A 20,628-nucleotide genomic window follows, 5' to 3' on the forward strand; every position below is an offset into this window, starting at 1 on the left:
AAAGAAAGCTGAAAGTCTTCAACTATCTATTCTCTTATCAACCTTTTTAGATGATTTTCTGCTAACTTAGCACAATATGTAGCAGCTCAAAGTCTAATTACATGATGCACTTCACCTTACATGCACAAGTCTTAAAAATAGAAGCAGCACAAAGTCTACAAGCTATCTTCCCACTTGAGCTTTCCATACTAGCTTCAAATATGATAAGCAACTTAAAGTCTGCAAGACCAAATCTGAAAACCAAACATATAACTCTAAATACAATTAGCAGCTCAAAGTCTACAAGATTGAATTTAAATCCCTCTTGAACAATAGAACAAAACTCACAATCAACTCCAAAAAATGTCGTCACATAGCAACCTGAATTGGTACAAAGTCTCAACACAACCTGCCTCTTTTATTGAAAGCAATTTGATTTACATCTAAGCTCAAAGACTTAGAGTGCACATACAAACTGGCAGAATTTTGTTGCATTGCCAAAAAATATCAATTACAATAGACCCCCTCAAGTATTTATAGGAGAAGAGCCTTGAGAAAAAGGTGAGAGTATCCTAACTAACTAGAGAAATTCTCTCAACCACCATGACTTATTCCAACTACAGTCCTAATCTAACTCAACTTGTAGTTGCCTTACATGTAATTACAAAGTGCAAGTGAAAGTAACACTTGCAATTACAAAACTTGTTTTTACATGTAATTTGTCAACAAGATTACAAATACACAATTGAAACTATTCTATGTGTCCGAAGAGATGACTCTAACTACATTACCACAGTTATAATCTCGTTTTGAAAACCCGAAGACAAGTAAATAGGAAAAATGAAAGAGGGGAAAATCTTGCACATTTACAACTTGCATTCAATGAACCTTGCTTGAAGAATGCCCTAGACCAAAACAAATGAGCTTGGGAAGAACATAAATGCTCTTTAAATAGATAAGGAAGCCACCACATTATGATTGCAATTAGCACACAAAATCGGTTTTGCCTTTAAACCCTTCCACAAAAAATGGCTATGAAAGAGAAAAAGATTTGACTTCAAACACTCATTAACGGAGGATGTGCAAGATGTGTTTGCAATGTGGCAAGAAGGGCGAATCTCATGCTTCAAGACGTGGTAAGAACCTTCAAAAACGCCTAACTTGTTTCATAAAACCATTTTTGCTGATAAACGTGGCAACAAGCAACGATTCCTAACATCATAGAATGAATGTGGAACGGATTTAGAGGAAGAATGCCACCAAAGTCGGATTTGTGGGAGCATAAATGCAGGTTGGGTTCTTTCTTTCAAACTACAAGCAAATGTGCCCTCCAAAGATGCAATCGGGTTTTGAAACCTCTTTACAAATTTTAAATTGCATTACATTTCCTTCACTTGAAATTTTTTTGGTTTCTAGGGAAGAAGAGCACAAAAATAATGAACAAAATGGCTTGCAATGGGAAAATAAAAAATTAAAAGGAATAAAAACATAAAAACTTGTAATAGGGAAATAAAATTCCCATTACAACTAAAAACATAAAAGACTTAAAAACTTAAAAAGACTTATAATAGGGAATCCCTATTACAACTTAAAAACACAGAGTAAGAAGTTTTATGAGAACTTACAAGTTGTCATTAAACTTGTATTTTTAATTTAACTTGTAATTTGTCTAAAAAGTTCATACAAACAACTAAAAAGAAAAAAAGGGGAAAGGGGAAATAAAAAGAAGTTACAAGTTACAAGTCTTTTATAAAGTTTACTTGTAATTGCTAGAAAAAACCCCTACAACACTAAAACATAAAGGAAACCTTAAGTTTGCAAAGGAAATAAAATTTTCCAATTGTAGTCCAGAGTAGTCCAGAGAATAAAATCCAATCTTATAGGAAAAACATAGCAAACGAACTTGAAACGCAGATCGAGGATGAACCAAAGATCAGTCCAGTTCATAAAGAAGAATTTTTTTTTGCCTCGGGAAGCATGTCTTAAAGTAAATTTTTCATTTTTGAACAGATTTTTTAAAAGGATTGTCCAATTTTGTGAATGCAAAAATACAGACAACATGCTGGATTGGAGGTTCTTGAAGATTTTCACTATTGTCTTAAATTGCAGACCTGTAGTAGCAACTTTGGTGAAGCTAGAGGGCTAATAGTGAAATCTTTTGGTGGTTTCAGACCTATCTATTTGGTTCGAAAAGCAACACATTGTTGTAGTTGGGAGATAACCTTGGAGTGTGGTGGTGAGTTTGATGTTTAAAAAAGCAAATCGTTCTATACCAAGGTTGTAGGGAGTCATGCACCCAACCCCCTAGGACGCGTCTTTGAGACTAGGATGCGACTCCTGCACCCGAGATGTGATCGGGAACATTTCCACTCAAAGGACACACCTCGTTCACGTCTCCAAGTGTTTCCCTTTGCCTCCCCTTCAAACAACAAAAAAACACTAAGTCAGTGGTAAAAAAAAGGAAAAAATGCAGGCTAAAAAACCAAAACGTCGTCGCCAAGGAGGTAAAAATGCAACAAAAGCAGAGGAAAACGTGATGAAAGAGGAAAATCACGTATGAGAACAACAAAAAACATACGTTGTGACTGGCATAAATCTGACCTAGGTTGGTTTCAATTGGCATAAACCCTTTTTTTTAATTTTTTTTTTCATATTTCTTTGTGCTCACTTTTTTATTTTAACAACTTAACCTTTGCAATGCACACCTTTCATCACATCAACTCTTAGGATGGAGCAAATTTCAGAATGGGAAAATAATAAACTCCTAACCTTTTAATCGATAGGGATAGTGTTGTATAATTTTGATACAAGGAGTGCCATTACAAAGCTCAACTTTCAGCAAAGGAAAGATTAACAATTTAACATTTAGCCAATATAATTATTAGTGACATTGTAAACAAGAATCAACAAGCTGATCAAACCGAAGAGGGAATCTCACGTCCTGTTGTAGGAATGCATGCAATAATAAGAATAAATTATTTTAATTTAAATTTAATATTGATAGTCCTAGAAACTAGTGAACATTGAAAACTGGAAAAATGAAATTTTTATGAGTCTGACAATTGATAGAGTATTGTGTCAACTGTCATACTCGTAATCATAGACTGATATATATTCCAAGGCATAATTTCATAACAAATCTAATTATTTTTAATTTTTCCATGTGGAATGTTGGGTGGAGGATAGCAAGGCTTGTACCCACTATGGAAGTATGTTGACCATGTTCGGGGATGAAAGGTTCAGGTTGAACAACCACTATCAAATGTAAACTTTGTGCAATGGCATGGCAATGTACCTACACAAGGGTGAAGGGTCATTTCCTTCACCAACCTAGAAAAGGTGTTTATCCTTGTCTAAATGAGTCAAGACGATATGATGCTATGAAGTATTCAGAAAGGGCTGATGGGAAAGTTGCTAAGCGAAGCTCTCATGCTTCAACGACAGGGGCAACTATTGTAGACCAAAGTCATGATAGAATCAGAGGTGGATGTGACTTCTAGAGACTTAACAACAGAACATGCTCACAAAAGACCACATTGGCAGCTCAAACCCCATTGGAATATTGTTTGATGTGCAAGATCGAGAAGCAATTGATGTAGCAATTGCACAATTCTTTTATACAAATGGAATACCATTTAATCTTTGCTCGCTCACCTTTCTATGGAGAGATGGTCCAAGCTATCAATAATGCACCACTTGGGTGTGAAAAGCTTGGCATTACTCTAATCGATAAGGAGAAAAATAAATTAGAGGAACAAACTACACCATTGAAAAGAGTGTGGGCTACAGAAGGATGTAGTATTGTAATCAGTGGGTGGATAGATGCTAGGGATTGTCCACTACTTAATATAATGGTAACATGTAGCAAATGACCTTATTTTTTGAAGGCAATAGATTGTTCAAGGCAAGAAAAAAATGCAGAATTTCTATACAACGAGTTATGTGACGACATTGAGGAGGTGGGGCAACACATGTAGTCCAAGTTGTTACTGATGTTGCCCCTGTTTGTAAAGCAATAGGCATGTTGGTGCAAAAAAGGTGCAAGCATATATTTTGGACACCATGTTGTGTGCATTTGTTGAATAATGCACTAAAGATATTGGTAAGTTCCATTGGATTTTAAATCTCATAGAGAAGGGAAGAAAAGTACAAATGTTCACATGTAACCATCACTACACACAAGCCATATATTGCAAATTTGCCAAGGTGAAACTTGTTAAACCCGTTGATACACATTTTGCTTCTTACTTTATTTTTCTTGACTGCCTTTGTGAAGTCAAAGGAGCTTTGTGTTCCACTGTTGTTATGCATGGGCAGCTCAGAGATAATCTACATCAAATATTGTAGTTGAGGTGAAAGGTATGGTCCTTGATGACCATTTTTGGGTTGATGTTAAGTTTGTTGTGGACTTTATTAAGCCCATATGTGAGGTGATCAGATTTGCAGATTTAGACAAGGAATGTTTGGGAGAGGTTTATGAAGCAATGGATTCCATGTGTGAAGGAGTCAAGAAGATAACAGATGCAAAAGATATTTCCATATACCCTTTGATAGGGGAAAAGTTACAAGGAAGATTGAACAAACTTAACACACCTAATCCTAAATGGTATGATATAAAAGTGACCAATAAGAGGGCTCCACATCATAATAGAGAGGTAATGAACGGATTTTTGGCTGCAATTAAAAAGATTTATGGCCGAGGCGAGGATCCTTCAATTTTGAGGAGTCAATGGAATGAGTTTTCATGTGGGTAAGGTGATTTGCTTTCGTGAAAGCTTTATATGATATGAAAGTAAAGAAAGACCCTATAGAGTGGTGGTGGAACCATGGAGGTGAAACCCCTAAATTGCAATCATTTGCAATACGATTGCTCTCACAAGTAGCCAACTCTTCATCTTGTGAGAGAAATTGGAGTACTTATGGGTTCATTCATTCACTAAAGAGGAAACGATGAGGATCAAAGAAAGTAGAGAACCTGGTGTACATTCATAGCTCAGTTCTTCTCTCTCATGTAGATCTTGGATACAAGGAGGGTCCTTCAGCAAAATGGGATTAAATTTCACCCAATGGAGAAGTTGTAGCCATTGTGGATGAAGTCGTTGAAGCAGATGGAATATGATTTATCTCTTGTTATTCAAAGCAACCTAAGTTTGAGAGCGACGACTATTTGGAGAGCATCATAGCTGAGGACCTTGATATGGATAATCATGGTGTAGAAGTGCAGATGATAAATTTAAGATTTCTGATTTTTGTTTTCATTTTTTTGTTTGAGTATCAGCTTGTTGCTTACCAAGCTAATTTCAATATGTAATTAGTTTGAAACTTTGACACAATGATTGTATGAGATTTTGATTTGACTCTTCACATTTGTCTACTTAAACTTCAAAGTTAATGGTAATTCTTGTTTTGAAAGTTCAATGTTATTATATTTTCAGATTTTCTATAGATTATAAAATTATATTAAAAAAAATTGGCGTCTCCAAGTACCCCGTCTCCTATTTTGACAAAATAGCCATATCGGTACTAGTACTAGTCTCCGGAGTCTCCAAGTACCTTTGTCTCAATGCAACCTTGTTCTATACTAATTGCTACAACAGTATTGATCTTAGTCTTCCATCCATTTGACATACTCTTGATAAACATTGTTCAGTGTTTCAATGTACTGATAATTGAAAATGCTAGGTGTTTATTTCCTAGTAAATCTGTTGCACAATAGTGTAGGATTTTCGAGGAACAATATGTGAGATTTCAATGACAGACTTATCCTAATTTCATGCTCATTACTTGACTCTTGAAGTATTTCACATTTGGCAAACAATTTAAAAAAAAATTAAAAAGATTAGGGGATATTCTTACATATTTGTATTATTAAACCTCCCCATTGTTTCCTCCCTTGTTCTGGTGGCCATTATTACCTCCATTAATTTTAATTTAATTCATGTTATCCATCATCAGGGTCATCAGTTGTACTAATTGCTGCTTTGCCCTTGCAAGATCATTCAAAGTTTGCAAGGTACTACCCTTATTGTTCTCTCTTTTGTTTCCCATATTACTTGTAGCTCCTTCACCAAACAAATTTGCAATAGAAACTTCCTCTTCAATATCGAGTTGCTTTAGTAGATCACTGGGTCTTCTTCTAGAATAATATTTGTGAGAACTACTTGGTAGCATAAGAAGATTTTGCTGACAAGAAGTGCCTCAAATTCCCACAAGCTGGCAGGATACTTTGCTCTGATACCACTATAAGAGGGGACCGGATTTTAAAACCAATTTTTTGCAATTTTCCATAGTTTTAATACCCAAAGCTTTCATCAAACAATTTGCATCAGGCTGTTCTAAGAGAGTTTTACAACTTGTTTTGATGAAATATGTAAATAGTTTTCATAACATTAATTCCACAATTTCAAATATTGATATCAACTACAATACACAAAATTATTGTTGAAGTTAAACTGATACCATGTTGAAGTTTGCAATACAAGCACCTACAAGATCAAACGGCAAACAAGAACACCTTCCACAAGAGAGAAATGCACGAATGAATGCTATATCACTCAAAAGCAAAGAATACAGAGTTACAATAGCACAATGAGGTGCTTATAAAGAAAGCATAGAGCTGAATTTAGGAGAACTAAATTGCAAGCATGAGGAGCTAAATAAAGCTCAACTCTAGCTAACTAGATGAATAGAAGCTAAACTACGTGCACAACTAGCACAACTAAAATAAGCACTCCTAAGTTAACTTAAGCAACAAAGCAAAAATGCATTACTAGCTGTTAAAAACAATTAATAGCTAAAATGCTCTAAGACCCCCATTAAGTGAAACTTAGGGCGAGTAGAAAAATTCTAAACTCATGAATGCAAAAATGGGTCCCGACAACAAAATGCATGATTAGGTACCCGTTTACAAACCAATGAAGTCTCTCTAAGAAGAGAAAAGGAGAAAAACCATGTGGCAAAAAACCCCTCTCTAAAAGCGAGAGATGCAATGCATGAAAAGAAACATGAACTGCTAAAAAAGGAATGGAGGACTAAGAAGCCTAAAAAAAAATAATGTCCCAAAAGAATAGGAACATGAAGAACATCCTCGAAGCACAAAGAAGCTGCAGACAATTGTAGAATGATAACTGCTATAGTGGTGAATGAAGAACCTCCTTTGAAACCAAGATGATGATCAGGATCAAGACAACAATTGACATGAATGCCTCCAACGACACTACTCGAACAATCAAATGGCAAACAAAGGTAAAATATCTGTCAGTCGAAGATATAGATGGCACATGAATCTGCACGAGTGACCCCAACGACACTACTCAACCATGCAAGAGAAACCTATGAGTCGAAAATACAGGGTTTTGTCTTAGGGTTTGTAGTTGAATTTGCAGTCCAAACTGAAATTAAATGTATAAGATATGAAAATGAGCTCCTTCGTTCCTCTTTAATAACTTTTCAAAGAACTTTAGAAGAGTTATAATTTAAAATTCACCTTTACCTTTTGGCACCATAGAGTGACTCTATTTATTTTGTGTTTTAACTTAACTACTTTATAACAAATAATTAAATAGGGTGAAAATTAATTAAATAAAGTCACCTGCAACAACTTATGACAACTTAATTTAATTAATTAAAATATTTCCTTATTTATTCCTTGAATTAACCAACAAGAATAAAATAGGCTAATGACATTTCCCCAAATGCCTTAGTTGAAGAAGGGGTCATTGCTGTTGATTGTAACTAGGGGTATAGGGGTTTAGATTGCCTTAAGGCAACATCCGAATCGCCTTTAGGACTGGGTCCTACCCTAAACTAACGTGGCCCTATCTTAATTCACCATGCCACGCTAAATACACTCAAAATAATATTAGCGCCAAAATAACAAGGAGGCCGACTTACAAGGAGGCCGACTTAAAAGGAATAAAGATGCATATAAGTAAATGACAAATTGCAAGTCATTTCATCAAGTTTTAAACACATCAAAAGGCGATTTAGCTTTGCTGTGCGAACTTAAAGAAAAGTGCGAACTCATTCAGCTTGGTGCGAAATTGTCCAAAGGGACATAGTAGATTTTGATGCAAGACATTGAAGCATGCAAAGTCAGATCTGATATGTGAAGATCAGATTCGAGCTAAGTATTGTACTTACATTTTAGAGGAGAATATATAATCTGACCTGTGGGTCTTTCATGTTGGGTTTTTCCTCCTTGGAGGATTTCCCAGGGTATGCTTGTTTGTCTTCTGTTCTATTTCTGATTTATGTTGGTTTATTAAATATTGCAAATCTGATTACAATCTAGGGCACAACCTAATCTATATTGGTTTACTAAATATTGCAAATCTGATTACAATCTAGGGCACAATCTAATCTATATTGGCTTACTAAAATACTGCAAATCTGAATACAACCTAGGGCATAATCAATTAGCTAAATCTGGTTAACATACCTAGGGTTTAAAATAACATGGTATCAGAGCTCTAGGTGTCTCTAACTTCTGATTTTAGCAAATCGATTGTTGCATATAGCTGTTGTTTGTGTTCAGATTAAAGATGTCAAGTTTGAAGGCTGAAGATAGGCTTGAGGGAGCAATTGATTTTGCTGCTTGGAAAGTTCGTATTTTGTCGATCCTTGAAGAAAATGACCTACTGAAATTTGTAGAAGAAGAAAGTCTGTCTCCTCCAGAAGATGCTGAAGAGCTGAAACTGTTCAATAAAGATTCCCTCAAGGCTAGAGGGATCATAATTGAGTCCATCAAGAACCATCTTGTCACTGTCATATCAAAGTTCACATCTACCAGAGAAATGATCAAACACTTGGAAGGGATCTATGAAGTCAACAATCTTAGCAGAGCTCTTGCCCTAAGACAACAACTTCTTCACATGAAAATGAAAGAAGAAGACTCAATCATAGCCTACTTCATGAAGATCAATGAACTAAAGGACAAGCTAAGCACTCTTGATCGCCAAATCTCAGATAAAGACCTTGTTATGATTGCATTAAATGGTCTACCAGATGAATGGGAACCATTCATTCGTAGCATTGGTGGAAGAGCCGATCGTCCCAACTTTGAGTGTCTTCAATATGATTGCATCGAAGAGGAATCTCGAATTGAGGTAAGAGGAAAATTCAAGAACTCTCTCAAAGATAATCATGTTCTCTTATCTAAATTTAGGAAAGGTGGTCATTGGAAGAAAGAAAAGAGAAACAAAGATTTTAGATCCTCCTCCTATGATCCAAGGAAAAAGCCAAGAGATTCCTCTCGCATTCATTGCTTCAGATGTGATAAGTATGGTCACTATGCCAGAGATTGTCAAAATGACCCAAAGGAAAGGGAAGCTAACTTAAATGAAGTTGCCGAACAAAGTGAAGACTACCTTCTTATCTCTGCTCTTTCCAGCAATGTTCCTACGGACAGCAATACGTGGATACTTGACAGTGGTGCCTCCAGACACATCTCAGGATTTCGTGAGCATCTCTCAGATCTGATTGAAAAAGACACCAATCTTCATGTAGTAATCGGTGATGATGCTCGATACTCGATAAAAGGTTCTGGTTCTACCTCTTTAAAACTAGATTCTGGTATTTCCTTACAACTCTGTGATATTCTATTTGTACCTGGTATTAAAAGAAATCTTATTTCCATTTCTGCTTTAAAAGATAAGGGTTTGCAAATAGCATTTTCTGAAGGGAAAGTACTCGCTTGGTCTAAGAAATCTAACTTCAAATATGCTCGTATTATTGGAAATAGATGTGATAGTTTATATAAGCTTGCAGCTAATCCAATTCAAGCTCTCATTCATGAGACCCCTGAATCATGCGAGCTATGGCATAGAAGATTGGGTCATCTTCACTTTCAAGCTCTTCCCACTCTCGGTGAAATGGTCAAAGGTATGCCTAATCTCAGTTTATCTCATGATGATGCTTGTAAAGGTTGTGCAATGGGTAAGAATGTAAAGAATCCCTTTCGTAAAAGCGATAGTAGGGCTAAAGAAAGGTTAGAGCTTATTCATTCAGATTTATGTGGTCCTACGTCAGTAGCATCTCCTAGCGGTTTCCTATATTATGTTATCTTCATAGATGATTTCTCTAGGAAAACATGGATCTATTTTCTTAAAACTAAAGAGTCCGAAGAAGTCCTAAACAGATTTAAAGAATTCAAAGCCTTAGTTGAAAATACTACAGGAAATCGAATTAAATGTTTGAGGTCTGACAATGGAGGTGAATACACCTCAGGTAGTTTCTATGACTTTTGTGTTAAAGCAGGAATTAAGAGGGAGTTCTGTGTTCCCTACAACCCTTAGCAAAATGGAGTTGCTGAAAGAAAGAACAGGACCATTGTTGAAGCTGCAAAAGCCATGATACATGATCAGGACTTGCAACCTTTCCTATGGGCAGAAGCATCCAAGACCGCAGTTTATATTTAGAATAGATGTCCTCATCAAGTCCTAAAGAATGTGACACCTGAAGAAGCCTTTTCAGGAATCAAACCAGACATCAATCACCTAAGGATATTTGGAAGCCCTGTGTATGTTCATGTGCCTAAAGAAAAACGAACCAAGCTGGATCCATCTGGAAAGAAAGGCATCCTAGTAGGATACAACGAATCTTCCAAAGCCTTCAGGATCTACATCTCAGGTCAAAGGTATGTTGAGGAGGAGTCTACTGATCTTCCAGATCAAGAAGTTTAGAATGACTCATCATAACCCATGCAATCTATCGATATACCTCAGGATATTGTGGTCTGCAAGAAGAGACCACTTTGGGTTAGAAATACAATTCAAAATGCTGAAGGGTTTGCTGCTCCCAGAGGAACCTTCAGAAATAGCAAGAGTGTCCAAAATCACGCCAACTACATTTCTGTGATGTGCAATATAATTGAGTCTGAACCCCACAATATCGGAGAAGCTATGTCCCATCATGCTTGGAAATTAGCCATGGATGAAGAGTATGGGTCTATCATCAAGAATGATGTCTGGGACATCGTACCCAGACCCAAAGGTAAGTCTGTCGTTTCCTCTAAATGGTTGTTTAAAATTAAACATAATGCTGATGGTAGTATTGAAAAATATAAAGCTAGGTTTGTAGCTCGTGGTTTTTCTCAAAAGGAAGGAATAGATTATGAAGAAACCTTTGCCCCTGTTGCTAGATATACCTCTATTAGATCTGTAATAGCTATTGCTGCAGCCAAAGGTTGGGAGCTGCATCAAATGGACGTTAAGATAGCCTTCCTTAATGGTGTCATTGAGGAGGAAGTCTATATTGAGCAACCAGAAGGTTATGTAATCCATAAAAGAGACTCTCATGTTTGCAGGTTGAAGAAAGCCTTATATGGACTCAAACAGGCTCCTCGCGCTTGGTATGAAAGAATTGATAAGTGCTTACTAACTTTAGGGTTTTCCAAGAATGATGCTGATGCTAACATTTACTTGAAAATTTATAATGATGAGATGCTTATTTTAGTTTTGTATGTAGATGATTTATTTCTCACGGGTGAAAATAAATTAATCATAAGATGTAAAAAGGAATTAGCCTCAGAATTTGAAATGAAGGATTTAGGTCTATTGCACTACTTCTTAGGGTTAGAAGTATGGCAAAGAGCTAATGAAATCTTTCTAAGTCAGGGAAAATACACTATTGACATTTTGAAAAGATTTAGAATGATAGATTGTAAACCTATGCGTACTCCTATGGAATCTAACTTAAAGAAGTTAAGTGTTTCTGTAGCTAACTCAGATTTTGCAGATCCCTCAGAGTACAGGCAGTTGATTGGCTCCTTGATGTACCTAGTCAATACTAGGCCAGATATCTGTTATGCTGTGAATGCTCTCAGTTAGTTCATGAGCTCACCTAAACATGTTCACCTGGTTGCTGCCAAGCACATTCTAAGATACCTACGTGGCACGATTGGTTATGGGCTGAAGTATTCACTTAATACCCCAATCCTCCTGAAAGGCTACTCAGATTCAGATTGGGCAGGAAGTGTCAAGGACAGGAAAAGCACTTCAGGCATCTGCTTCAACTTGGGCTCCGCAGTGATCTCTTGGGCATGCAGGAAGCAATCTTCGGTAGCATTAAGCACTGCAGAAGCTGAGTACATTGCCGCATCTATTGCATCCAGAGAAGCAATGTGGCTTCGTAAGCTCCTTGTTGGATTATTTGGTCAAGTCAATGATCCTACCACCATTCATTGTGATAATCAAAGCTGTATAAAGATGTCAATAAATCCTGTATTTCATGATCGGTCCAAACATGTGGAAACACACTATCATTACATTCGGGATATGGTGCAGAGAGGCGCCATTCATCTAAAGTACATTAGCACAGATGAACAGATTGCTGACATCCTCACCAAACCCTTATCCAGAGTGAAGTTCGAGTACTTCAGAAATAGACTTGGTGTCATGGAAAACGGAACCCTGATTGAGAGGGAGCTTCAATCTCAGTGACTATTGGTAGCACTTTGAATCATTCTTTGCTTGTGTGCAAGAATGAATTTCATCCAATCTATGCTTGTGTGCTAGATGGATTATTGTAATAATGTAAAGATCCACTGGTGTATTACACTTTCTATGCTTGTGTGCTAGAACCATCCTATGCTTGTGTGCTAGGTGGAAGATGTAATTCTATGCTTGTGTGCTAGATCCATTCTATGCTTGTGTGCTAGAACCATCCTATGCTTGTGTGCTAGGTGGAAGATGTAATTCTATGCTTGTGTGCTAGATCCATTCTATGCTTGTGTGCTAGATGGAACTTAAAAGGTTCAGATTATGTATTCTCCTCCTCCCTAGTTAAGAGGGAGTGTTGATTGTAACTAGGGGTATAGGGGTTCGGATTGCCCTAAGGCAACATCCGAACCCCCTTTAGGACTGGGTCCTACCCTAAACTAACGTGGCCCTATCTTAATTCACCATGCCACGCTAAATACACTCAAAATAATATTAGCGCCAAAATAACAAGGAGGCCGACTTACAAGGAGGCCGACTTAAAAGGAATAAAGATGCATATAAGTAAATGACAAATTGCAAGTCATTTCATCAAGTTTTAAACACATCAAAAGGCGATTTAGCTCTGCTGTGCGAACTTACAGAAAAGTGTGAACTCATTCAGCTTGGTGCGAAATTGTCCAAAGGGACATAGTAGATTTTGATGCAAGACATTGAAGCATGCAAAGTCAGATCTGATATGTGAAGATCAGATTCGAGCTAAGTATTGTACTTACATTTTAGAGGAGAATATATAATTTGACCTGTGGGTATTTCATGCTGGGTTTTTCCTCCTTGGAGGTTTTCCCAGGGTATGCTTGTTTGTTTTATGTTCTATTTCTGATTTATTTTGGTTTATTAAATATTGCAAATCTGATTACAATCTAGGGCACAACCTAATCTATATTGGTTTACTAAATATTGCAAATCTGATTACAATCTAGGGCACAATCTAATCTATATTGGCTTACTAAAATACTGCAAATCTGAATACAACCTAGGGCATAATCAATTAGATAAATCTGGTTAACATACCTAGGGTTTAAAATAACAATTGCATCAACCTAGAATGGGTGATATGTTAACTAGTTTGACAATGACCTTATTTACATTAACAACCCTCATAAAGTGCAACTTAGGGAGGATAAATACAATGATGATGTGTCTTGGCTACTAGGCCATGTTAAGTTACCTCGTACAAATTTTTCATAAATGGAGTAGAGGATAAAAAACCATAGGAAAAAATTCCTATCCAAAAGAGATACAAAGAGATTGTACAAGTGAAGAAGATAGAAGGAAGGACACATCATCACCCCACAAGGACTACTATCACATAAGTACAAGAAATATTCTCCCCATATGAGACATAAAGAGAGACCATGGAGCCCCCCATAAGATGATAGATATTATAGTTCTAGTGATGTTCAGAATGTAAATTGTGATCCTTGAATGTTGAGCAATATTTCTCCCCCATGGAAGAAGGCAAGCTACTAAATAGGTGCATGAAATATTCCCATGTGAGAAGAATATATATTCGTGAATGATACACACGATCTAAACATAATGATGTAATCTCTGAAAGCTACTCAAATGCTCGATGTGAATGTTGATGTACAACAAGATCCAAAGATGTAGATGTGTTGATAATACCATTGATGTGGATGGCATCAAAAGTTTGCCAAATCAGTAAAATTAGATTCCCTGAACAAATTTGATATGCCTATCAAGTAATTATCCCAGTAAAATATATAGGAAACTATTGTGACGTAATCACACATCGCCCCATTGCAAGTGGGGACCTCCTCTTTTTTTGTTTTGCTTTTAGTTTAGGGTTTTGGTCTCCAATTTCTCGCCTCTACAAATGTGTCAAGTTTGTTGAAATTTGGAGAGGTCATCAAAGTCAGAAAAGTGAAGGAATGGTCAGAAGAATGTTTTGATGCTACAGATGTGCTCAGATAGATCGAAGGAATAAAATCGCAATTTCTCGGGGTCAATTCTAACATCTTGCTTTTTTTAAGGATTTTTTTTTTCTAAATTTAGAAAGTTTTGTTTTTGGCATTTTGAGGCCAATCCAAGAACCTTCTTTTTTAGCTTGCTTTTTTCTAAAAATAGAAAGTTACTATTTTGGGGGGAAAGTTGCTTTTTACTTTTTTTGTTGAGGTTTTGGATTGTTCCAGATTCAGGAGAAGTGGCAAGAGAAGTGGCAAGTCAGAAGAGTTCATCCAAAAGGCAACAATTGTGAAATAGTTTCAAGTCCATAGGAGGTGTTCTAGAAAAGCTAGGTCATGGCAAAAGGGGCTAAGTCTAAAGTCAAAATCAAAGACTTTACTGTTCAAGAAATTCCACCCATGCCTTGGGAAGAAAATTTAGAAATTTTGGTTAAGTAAAGAAGATTTTTCTTGACCAGCATTGAAGTCCGCCATCAAGGTGGTATGAAATTCCTTAAGGCATGACAGTCTGTCATGGGCACATTAAAGTCTTTCCCAAAGCATAGCAAAGTCCGTCCTCTCCTTTTGGTAATGTTTCCAAACTCATACCAAGTCTGCCTAGGCATATTTGAAGGGTTCCTCAGGCTATCTTCAAGTCTGCCCTACCATGAGAAGGCAGCTAGAAGATTAATGGCGAATCTGATCTAAGTATTGACATTCTAGAAGAAAGAGATCAGAAATAATGATTAAGTGTTGAGGGGTTGAAGTGGAGATGCATTGCAAACTCCTTAGGGCATCATGGAGTCCGCCCTAGCAAGGTGAAAAACTCCCAACTCCCATGCTAAGTCTGCTATGCCCAATGTAAAATTCCCGAAGGTACTATGAAGTCCGCCCAAGCATATCTAGAATCTTCCTCAAGCCTTGGCAAAGTCCGCCATTGGCTAGGAAGAGGGAAAAGCAATGGCAAATAAGGAGAGAAGAAAAGCAATTAAAGCATGAGATAAAACACCAAAACAATTCGCCCAATTAGAGTGGAGGTGAAAGATTGATAAGATGGATTTAAAAATAAAAAAAACAAAAACTTATCATATTTTACAATTCGCCTAAGGGAAGAGATGGAGAAATTGGATCGCAAAGTCAAATAAAGCAGAAATTCGCCTAAGATAGAAGTACAAAGATTGATGAAGGAGAATTAAAACACAAAAGCCAAGCCAAATTTGCCTAAGGAGAAGACTTCTAGAAGGATGAGAATTAGAAATTGCAAGAAGTTCTAAAAATAAAAAAAAAAACAATAAAACAAGGAAGTTCGATTTGGAGGCATAATTAGGGCTATATTCATTATCATTCAAAAAAAAAAAAACCAATGCAAGAAGGGAGTTCAAATTTTCCAGAAGTATTGCTCTAGACAACTTCACCATTCACACTTTTCCCTTATCTTTGTGAAGTTCGAACTTCTTTGAGCTTCTTTTGTGAGTTCTTAGGCAATTTAGAAGTATGATGCAAGTTTCAAGAAGAATTTAAGGCATTCAAAGACCAACCATCAGCATTCTCTGAGGTTGTCCTCCATTTCTTGCAGGTCTGAAGCACTTCGAAGGTGAAATTCTGAGATTTTGGCTTCCAAATTCCTTCTCTTCTCTCTAAATTCTCATTATTAGACCAATGCATAGGGGTGCTTTTTGTGTGCTTCTGCAAGAGATGTCAGGAATCAAACTTAATTTTCACAGAGTTACATGTTTCCAAGTTTGATTTTGGGTTTTCTAATCTGGTTTCATCTTTGAAGGTGATCAAAATCAAGCTTTACTCCATAATTTCAAGGTTTTCTCAGTCTGATTTCTGGTTTTTAGAATGATAGAAAGACTAATTTTAATTGGATTTTCACTTTACAGAGTTCAAATCAGACCATATTTCATGATTTCCAAGCATAGTTACAAGGCCCGTACTCGGCTCCGACTCGGCAAGCTGATTTTTGACTCGGACTCGGACTCGGCCAAGACTCGGCAAATTGAAAAACCCAAGAAATTTAAAGTTTTTTAACGATTTTAAACTTGTTTCATGTATTTTTAACTAAATAAACCTCGAAGGCACAATAATCTCATCCAATAGAAGCTACTTTGAACACATACACAAGTTTACATTAATCACATAAGTATAAATGCAAATTTTAGGCTTGAGCTGATGGAAATAAGAGAAACTAAATAACACATTAGAAATACAGAGTGTCAAATGTCTACAAAATTCATGGAATATGAAATTGATGCAGAGCATCCACACACTCAACCAAGGGAGATCTTTCTCCCAACTTACCTATCCAATTAGGTGATAACTCTTCACTCACTCACAAAACCCCTCACAAGGTTATTGAGCACTCACAAGGATTCCATACCCCAACAACACACCCATGCTTTTCATCACACCTACAACCCTTGACATACACTCAACTAGGGCAATACAACATGATTAGACCCCAATCCCAACTTTCCAACACTTAATCATGACCAACACCCTTTTGAGTCCACTGACTCGAGATCATTCCCCTTGTAGGATTTCCAATCTCCACCAAGACTCAACTCACAACATGTAATAGACACTCCCAAACCCATGTATTCCTTGACACACTTACAAGGACTTCTCAATATGTACAACCATGATCCTTTACCCCCCCAACCACCTAAGAGGTCACAAAGTACCCTACTGCTGCAACACTGCCTTTTATGGCAGTCAAGTATGTTTGGGACAGCCACAACTTGTTTAGGACAGTCATAATAATTTGAGTCAAATCCTCTCACCAAGGCTTCCTAACACTTCCAAGGGTTACTAAGGACTCCCACACACCTTCCCCAATTGTCCTCCACTCATCAAACCCTTTCTTTGTATCATATTCACAATATCTCAAGTTACTAGTTCATTAGGACAACAACATACCCAGTTTTGGGACAGTCATAAAATGGTGAGTATTTTGGCCAATTAGGGGCCACAAACCCTTTCTTTGTATCATATTCACAATATCTCAAGTTATTAGTTCATTAAGACAACAGCATACCCAGTTTTGGGACAGTCATAAAATGGTGAGTATTTTGGCCAATTAGGGGCCACAAACACTTGATTGGGTCTTCACCAAAGAAACGGGACTCGGACTCGGCTCGGACTCGGCAAGGCCAAATCGGACTAGGACTCGGGACTCGGCGTCAGACTCGGCTCCAGACTCGGCTGGACTCGGGAAAGTGAAAAACTCAAAAAATTTAGAGATTTTTTAAGATTTAAAACTTGTTTCATGCACCCTTTATTGAATAAGACACAATAACATCATCAAACTTGGCTCATTTCATTACATAATACATACACAAGTATACATCTATGATCTATCACATAAGCATAAACGCAAATTGTAGTTGAAGGAAATAACAAACATAGATATATAAATATTGTCAAATGTATACAATATTACAAAACTCATGGAATAAAAAATCCATGTCATCATATGATCATCATCAAATGTTCCATACAAATAACAAAGGTAAATACATCTACAAGCCTATGGCGCAGAGGAGTCTGCACCCTCCGGCCCCGACGTCGGCTCCGATGAAGGCCCCGGCCCCCTACGAAGGCGTCTAAGGTAGGTCATAGATGATTGGGCAGCCATAGCCGCTCCTCGTGACACCACGCCATGCTCACCAACATCAGGAACATCTGTGTCACTGTCACCATCTGTGTCACTGTCACCATCTGTGTCACTATCACCATCTGCCTCTGAATCTCCTCTCTCTGCTCGTGCTCTCTACTCCTCCTCTGCCATGGCTACAACCTCAGCCTCTATATCTACCTGGTCGATCCAATCAGTGTCATCATCACTAAAGACAGCCACAGGATCTGTCTCAATGGCCCACTCTGTCTCAGGATCAACCTCATCTAGAATGATAGGAGAGATGTCAGCTAATGCATTCTTTCTCATTCTCAGGCGGAGGTTGTAGTGAACAAAGATAAGATCATTCATCTTCTCCACGGATAATCTATTGCGCCTCTTGGAGTGTATGTGCTCAAACATACTCCAATTGCGCTCACAACCAGATGCACTGCATGGTTGGCTCAAGATGCGAATGGCCAACTTCTGAAGATTTGGTGTCGTTGGGCCAAAAAAGCTCCACCAATTATCTGAGTTTGAAATGAGAAAAATAAATAAAATTAGTCTCTCATAAACTCATTTAACAATATACAATAAAACTAAAATTAAGCCTTACAATTTATTTTTACCTGGCATCATAGTTGTCCTACTTTCTTTGGCGATAGGACGAGAAAAGGTCTCCCCTTGTGCATTTGAGAACAACTGTAGCTCTCGCATAAGATCTGTCTGAGTACAACCAACAGGTGCCATCTTCTCCATGACTGAGTATAGCCCATCAAGGACCTCCGCATCAGCCCTGAAAGTAGGGCTAAAATGGAATGCCGGATTCAAATAATAGGCTGCTGCATGGATGGGCCTATGAAGCTGATGATGCCATCTCTTATCAATGATCTGCCAAATGGGACCATACTTGCTCTCATCTCCTGCATAGATAGATTTGATGCCCTCTTTCGCCCTATCCATGCCCTCATATATGTAGCCCATTGCGGGCTTTTCTCCATCCGCAACTCGCAACAAAACCACCAAGGGCTTAACAAACTGTAAAATTGAAAATATTGTGTAATTTAAAACATGAGCAAATAAGAGAATATGATGAATAAGTTATAAAACAAAAAGTTAAATAAAAATTGTAGAATTTATAAAAAAATTACCTTCACTATCTCATCACAAGGGCTCCAAAAGCCTCGCTCATCAAAAATGCAGTCTGCCATATCTTTCCCTGCTGGGGTGGCAGCATAGGATGAGGAAGACCACTCCTCACCAACAATCATACGTCTCAAGGCCATCTTACAACGAAGCATGGACTGCAATGTGATGAAGTTTGTGGCAAATCTTGTGATTCCTGGACGAGCTAACTCCTTATGCTCTGTGTATTGTCTCATAAGAGCCAACACCCATGAATGATTATATACAAATTTGCACACATTTCTTGCCTTTTCTACACATGTCTTGACCCATGGAAGTTTTCCAATATCCTCTAACATGAGGTCAATGCAATGGGCGGCACATGGAGTCCAAACTATAGATGGGCGCCTCTCCATCAATAGTCTGCCTGCAACAACATAATTTGTTGCATTGTAATTAATGAGGTTACAAAATAGAAATTAATTTGCAAACAAAATTAGTTTGTAATCAAAAGTTTACCTGCAGCAACATAATTTGGTGCATTGTCAGTCACCACCTGTACCACGTTCTCTTCACCCACCTCATTAATCACCTCCTCTATCTGCTCACATAGGTAGGTGGCATTCTTGCAATGGGCGGAGGCATCAATAGACTTGATGAAAACGGTGCCCCCTGAAATAAAAAAATAAAGCAAGATCAATGATCATTCAATAAATCATTAAATGAAAAATAAAAAATTAATGCCTAAATGAAACTAAAATTAATCAATCACCTGCGGAAGAAACAAGAAAATTAAGGAGAGTTCTATTTCTCCTGTCTGTCCAACCATCAGTCATGATGGTGCAACCTTTAGTGCTCCATATTTGGCGTTGATCACCCAATTCTTTCTTCACATCATTCACCAATTCAGTCAAAATGGGTCCCCTCAAATCAAACTCAGAAGGGGCTTTTAACCCCGCCCCACAAATGGTAAGGGCATCAACCATTTCTTGCCAATAAGGTGACCTGTCACAAATAATTTTAATGAGATAAGTATGTACTATGTATAATGAACTATATACAACAAAAATTAATACGAACAATCAAATTATAAAAATTAAAACAATCAAACATAAAACATTTACCTGGCTGTGAAGAATGGAATCTGCCAACTGCCATTTTAGCAGCATCATGGACCTCCTTGTTCCAACCCATGCTCTCAAGTGACTGTTGGGACCCAGGAGTAGTGCGAGGTGCAAAAAAGGTATCCAACCTAGATTTACGAATCCTAGGTCCAATGCTAACACTCCCACTACCACTGCCAGTGCTAGGAACATGAGAAGGGGCAGAGGCACTGGCACTGGCACTTATAGAAGCAGAACCGGAAGCATGAGTAGTAGCAAAATGAGTGGGACGATATGAAGGTAAGGAAGAAGGCCCTCCAACACAACCTAATTGTGTCCCTGTTTCTAAAGGTGCATGTCTCCCAATGACTGTGAGATCCTCTTTTTCTTTCCTTTTC

General features: G+C 37.5%; 2 protein-coding genes across 4 annotated transcripts in view; one reads left to right on the forward strand and one right to left on the reverse strand.

The window, feature by feature from the left end:
- Positions 1-20,628, forward strand: part of LOC131064451 (protein LAZ1 homolog 2) — a 125,571-nt gene that overhangs the window by 84,226 nt on the left and 20,717 nt on the right. The window lies entirely within an intron of this gene.
- On the reverse strand, positions 17,773-20,262 carry LOC131067561 (uncharacterized). Its single transcript, XM_058002638.2, has 5 exons — positions 19,900-20,262; positions 19,647-19,799; positions 19,154-19,554; positions 18,632-19,040; positions 17,773-18,532 (listed from the first exon to the last, which is right to left on the reverse strand). Exons 1-5 carry the CDS (start codon positions 20,111-20,113, stop codon positions 18,159-18,161), a joined length of 1,551 nt encoding a protein of 516 aa, XP_057858621.2. The 5' UTR covers positions 20,114-20,262; the 3' UTR covers positions 17,773-18,158.

This window comes from Cryptomeria japonica, chromosome 2 (assembly GCF_030272615.1).
Source record: "Cryptomeria japonica chromosome 2, Sugi_1.0, whole genome shotgun sequence".
Classification (NCBI taxonomy): Eukaryota; Viridiplantae; Streptophyta; class Pinopsida; order Cupressales; family Cupressaceae; genus Cryptomeria; species Cryptomeria japonica.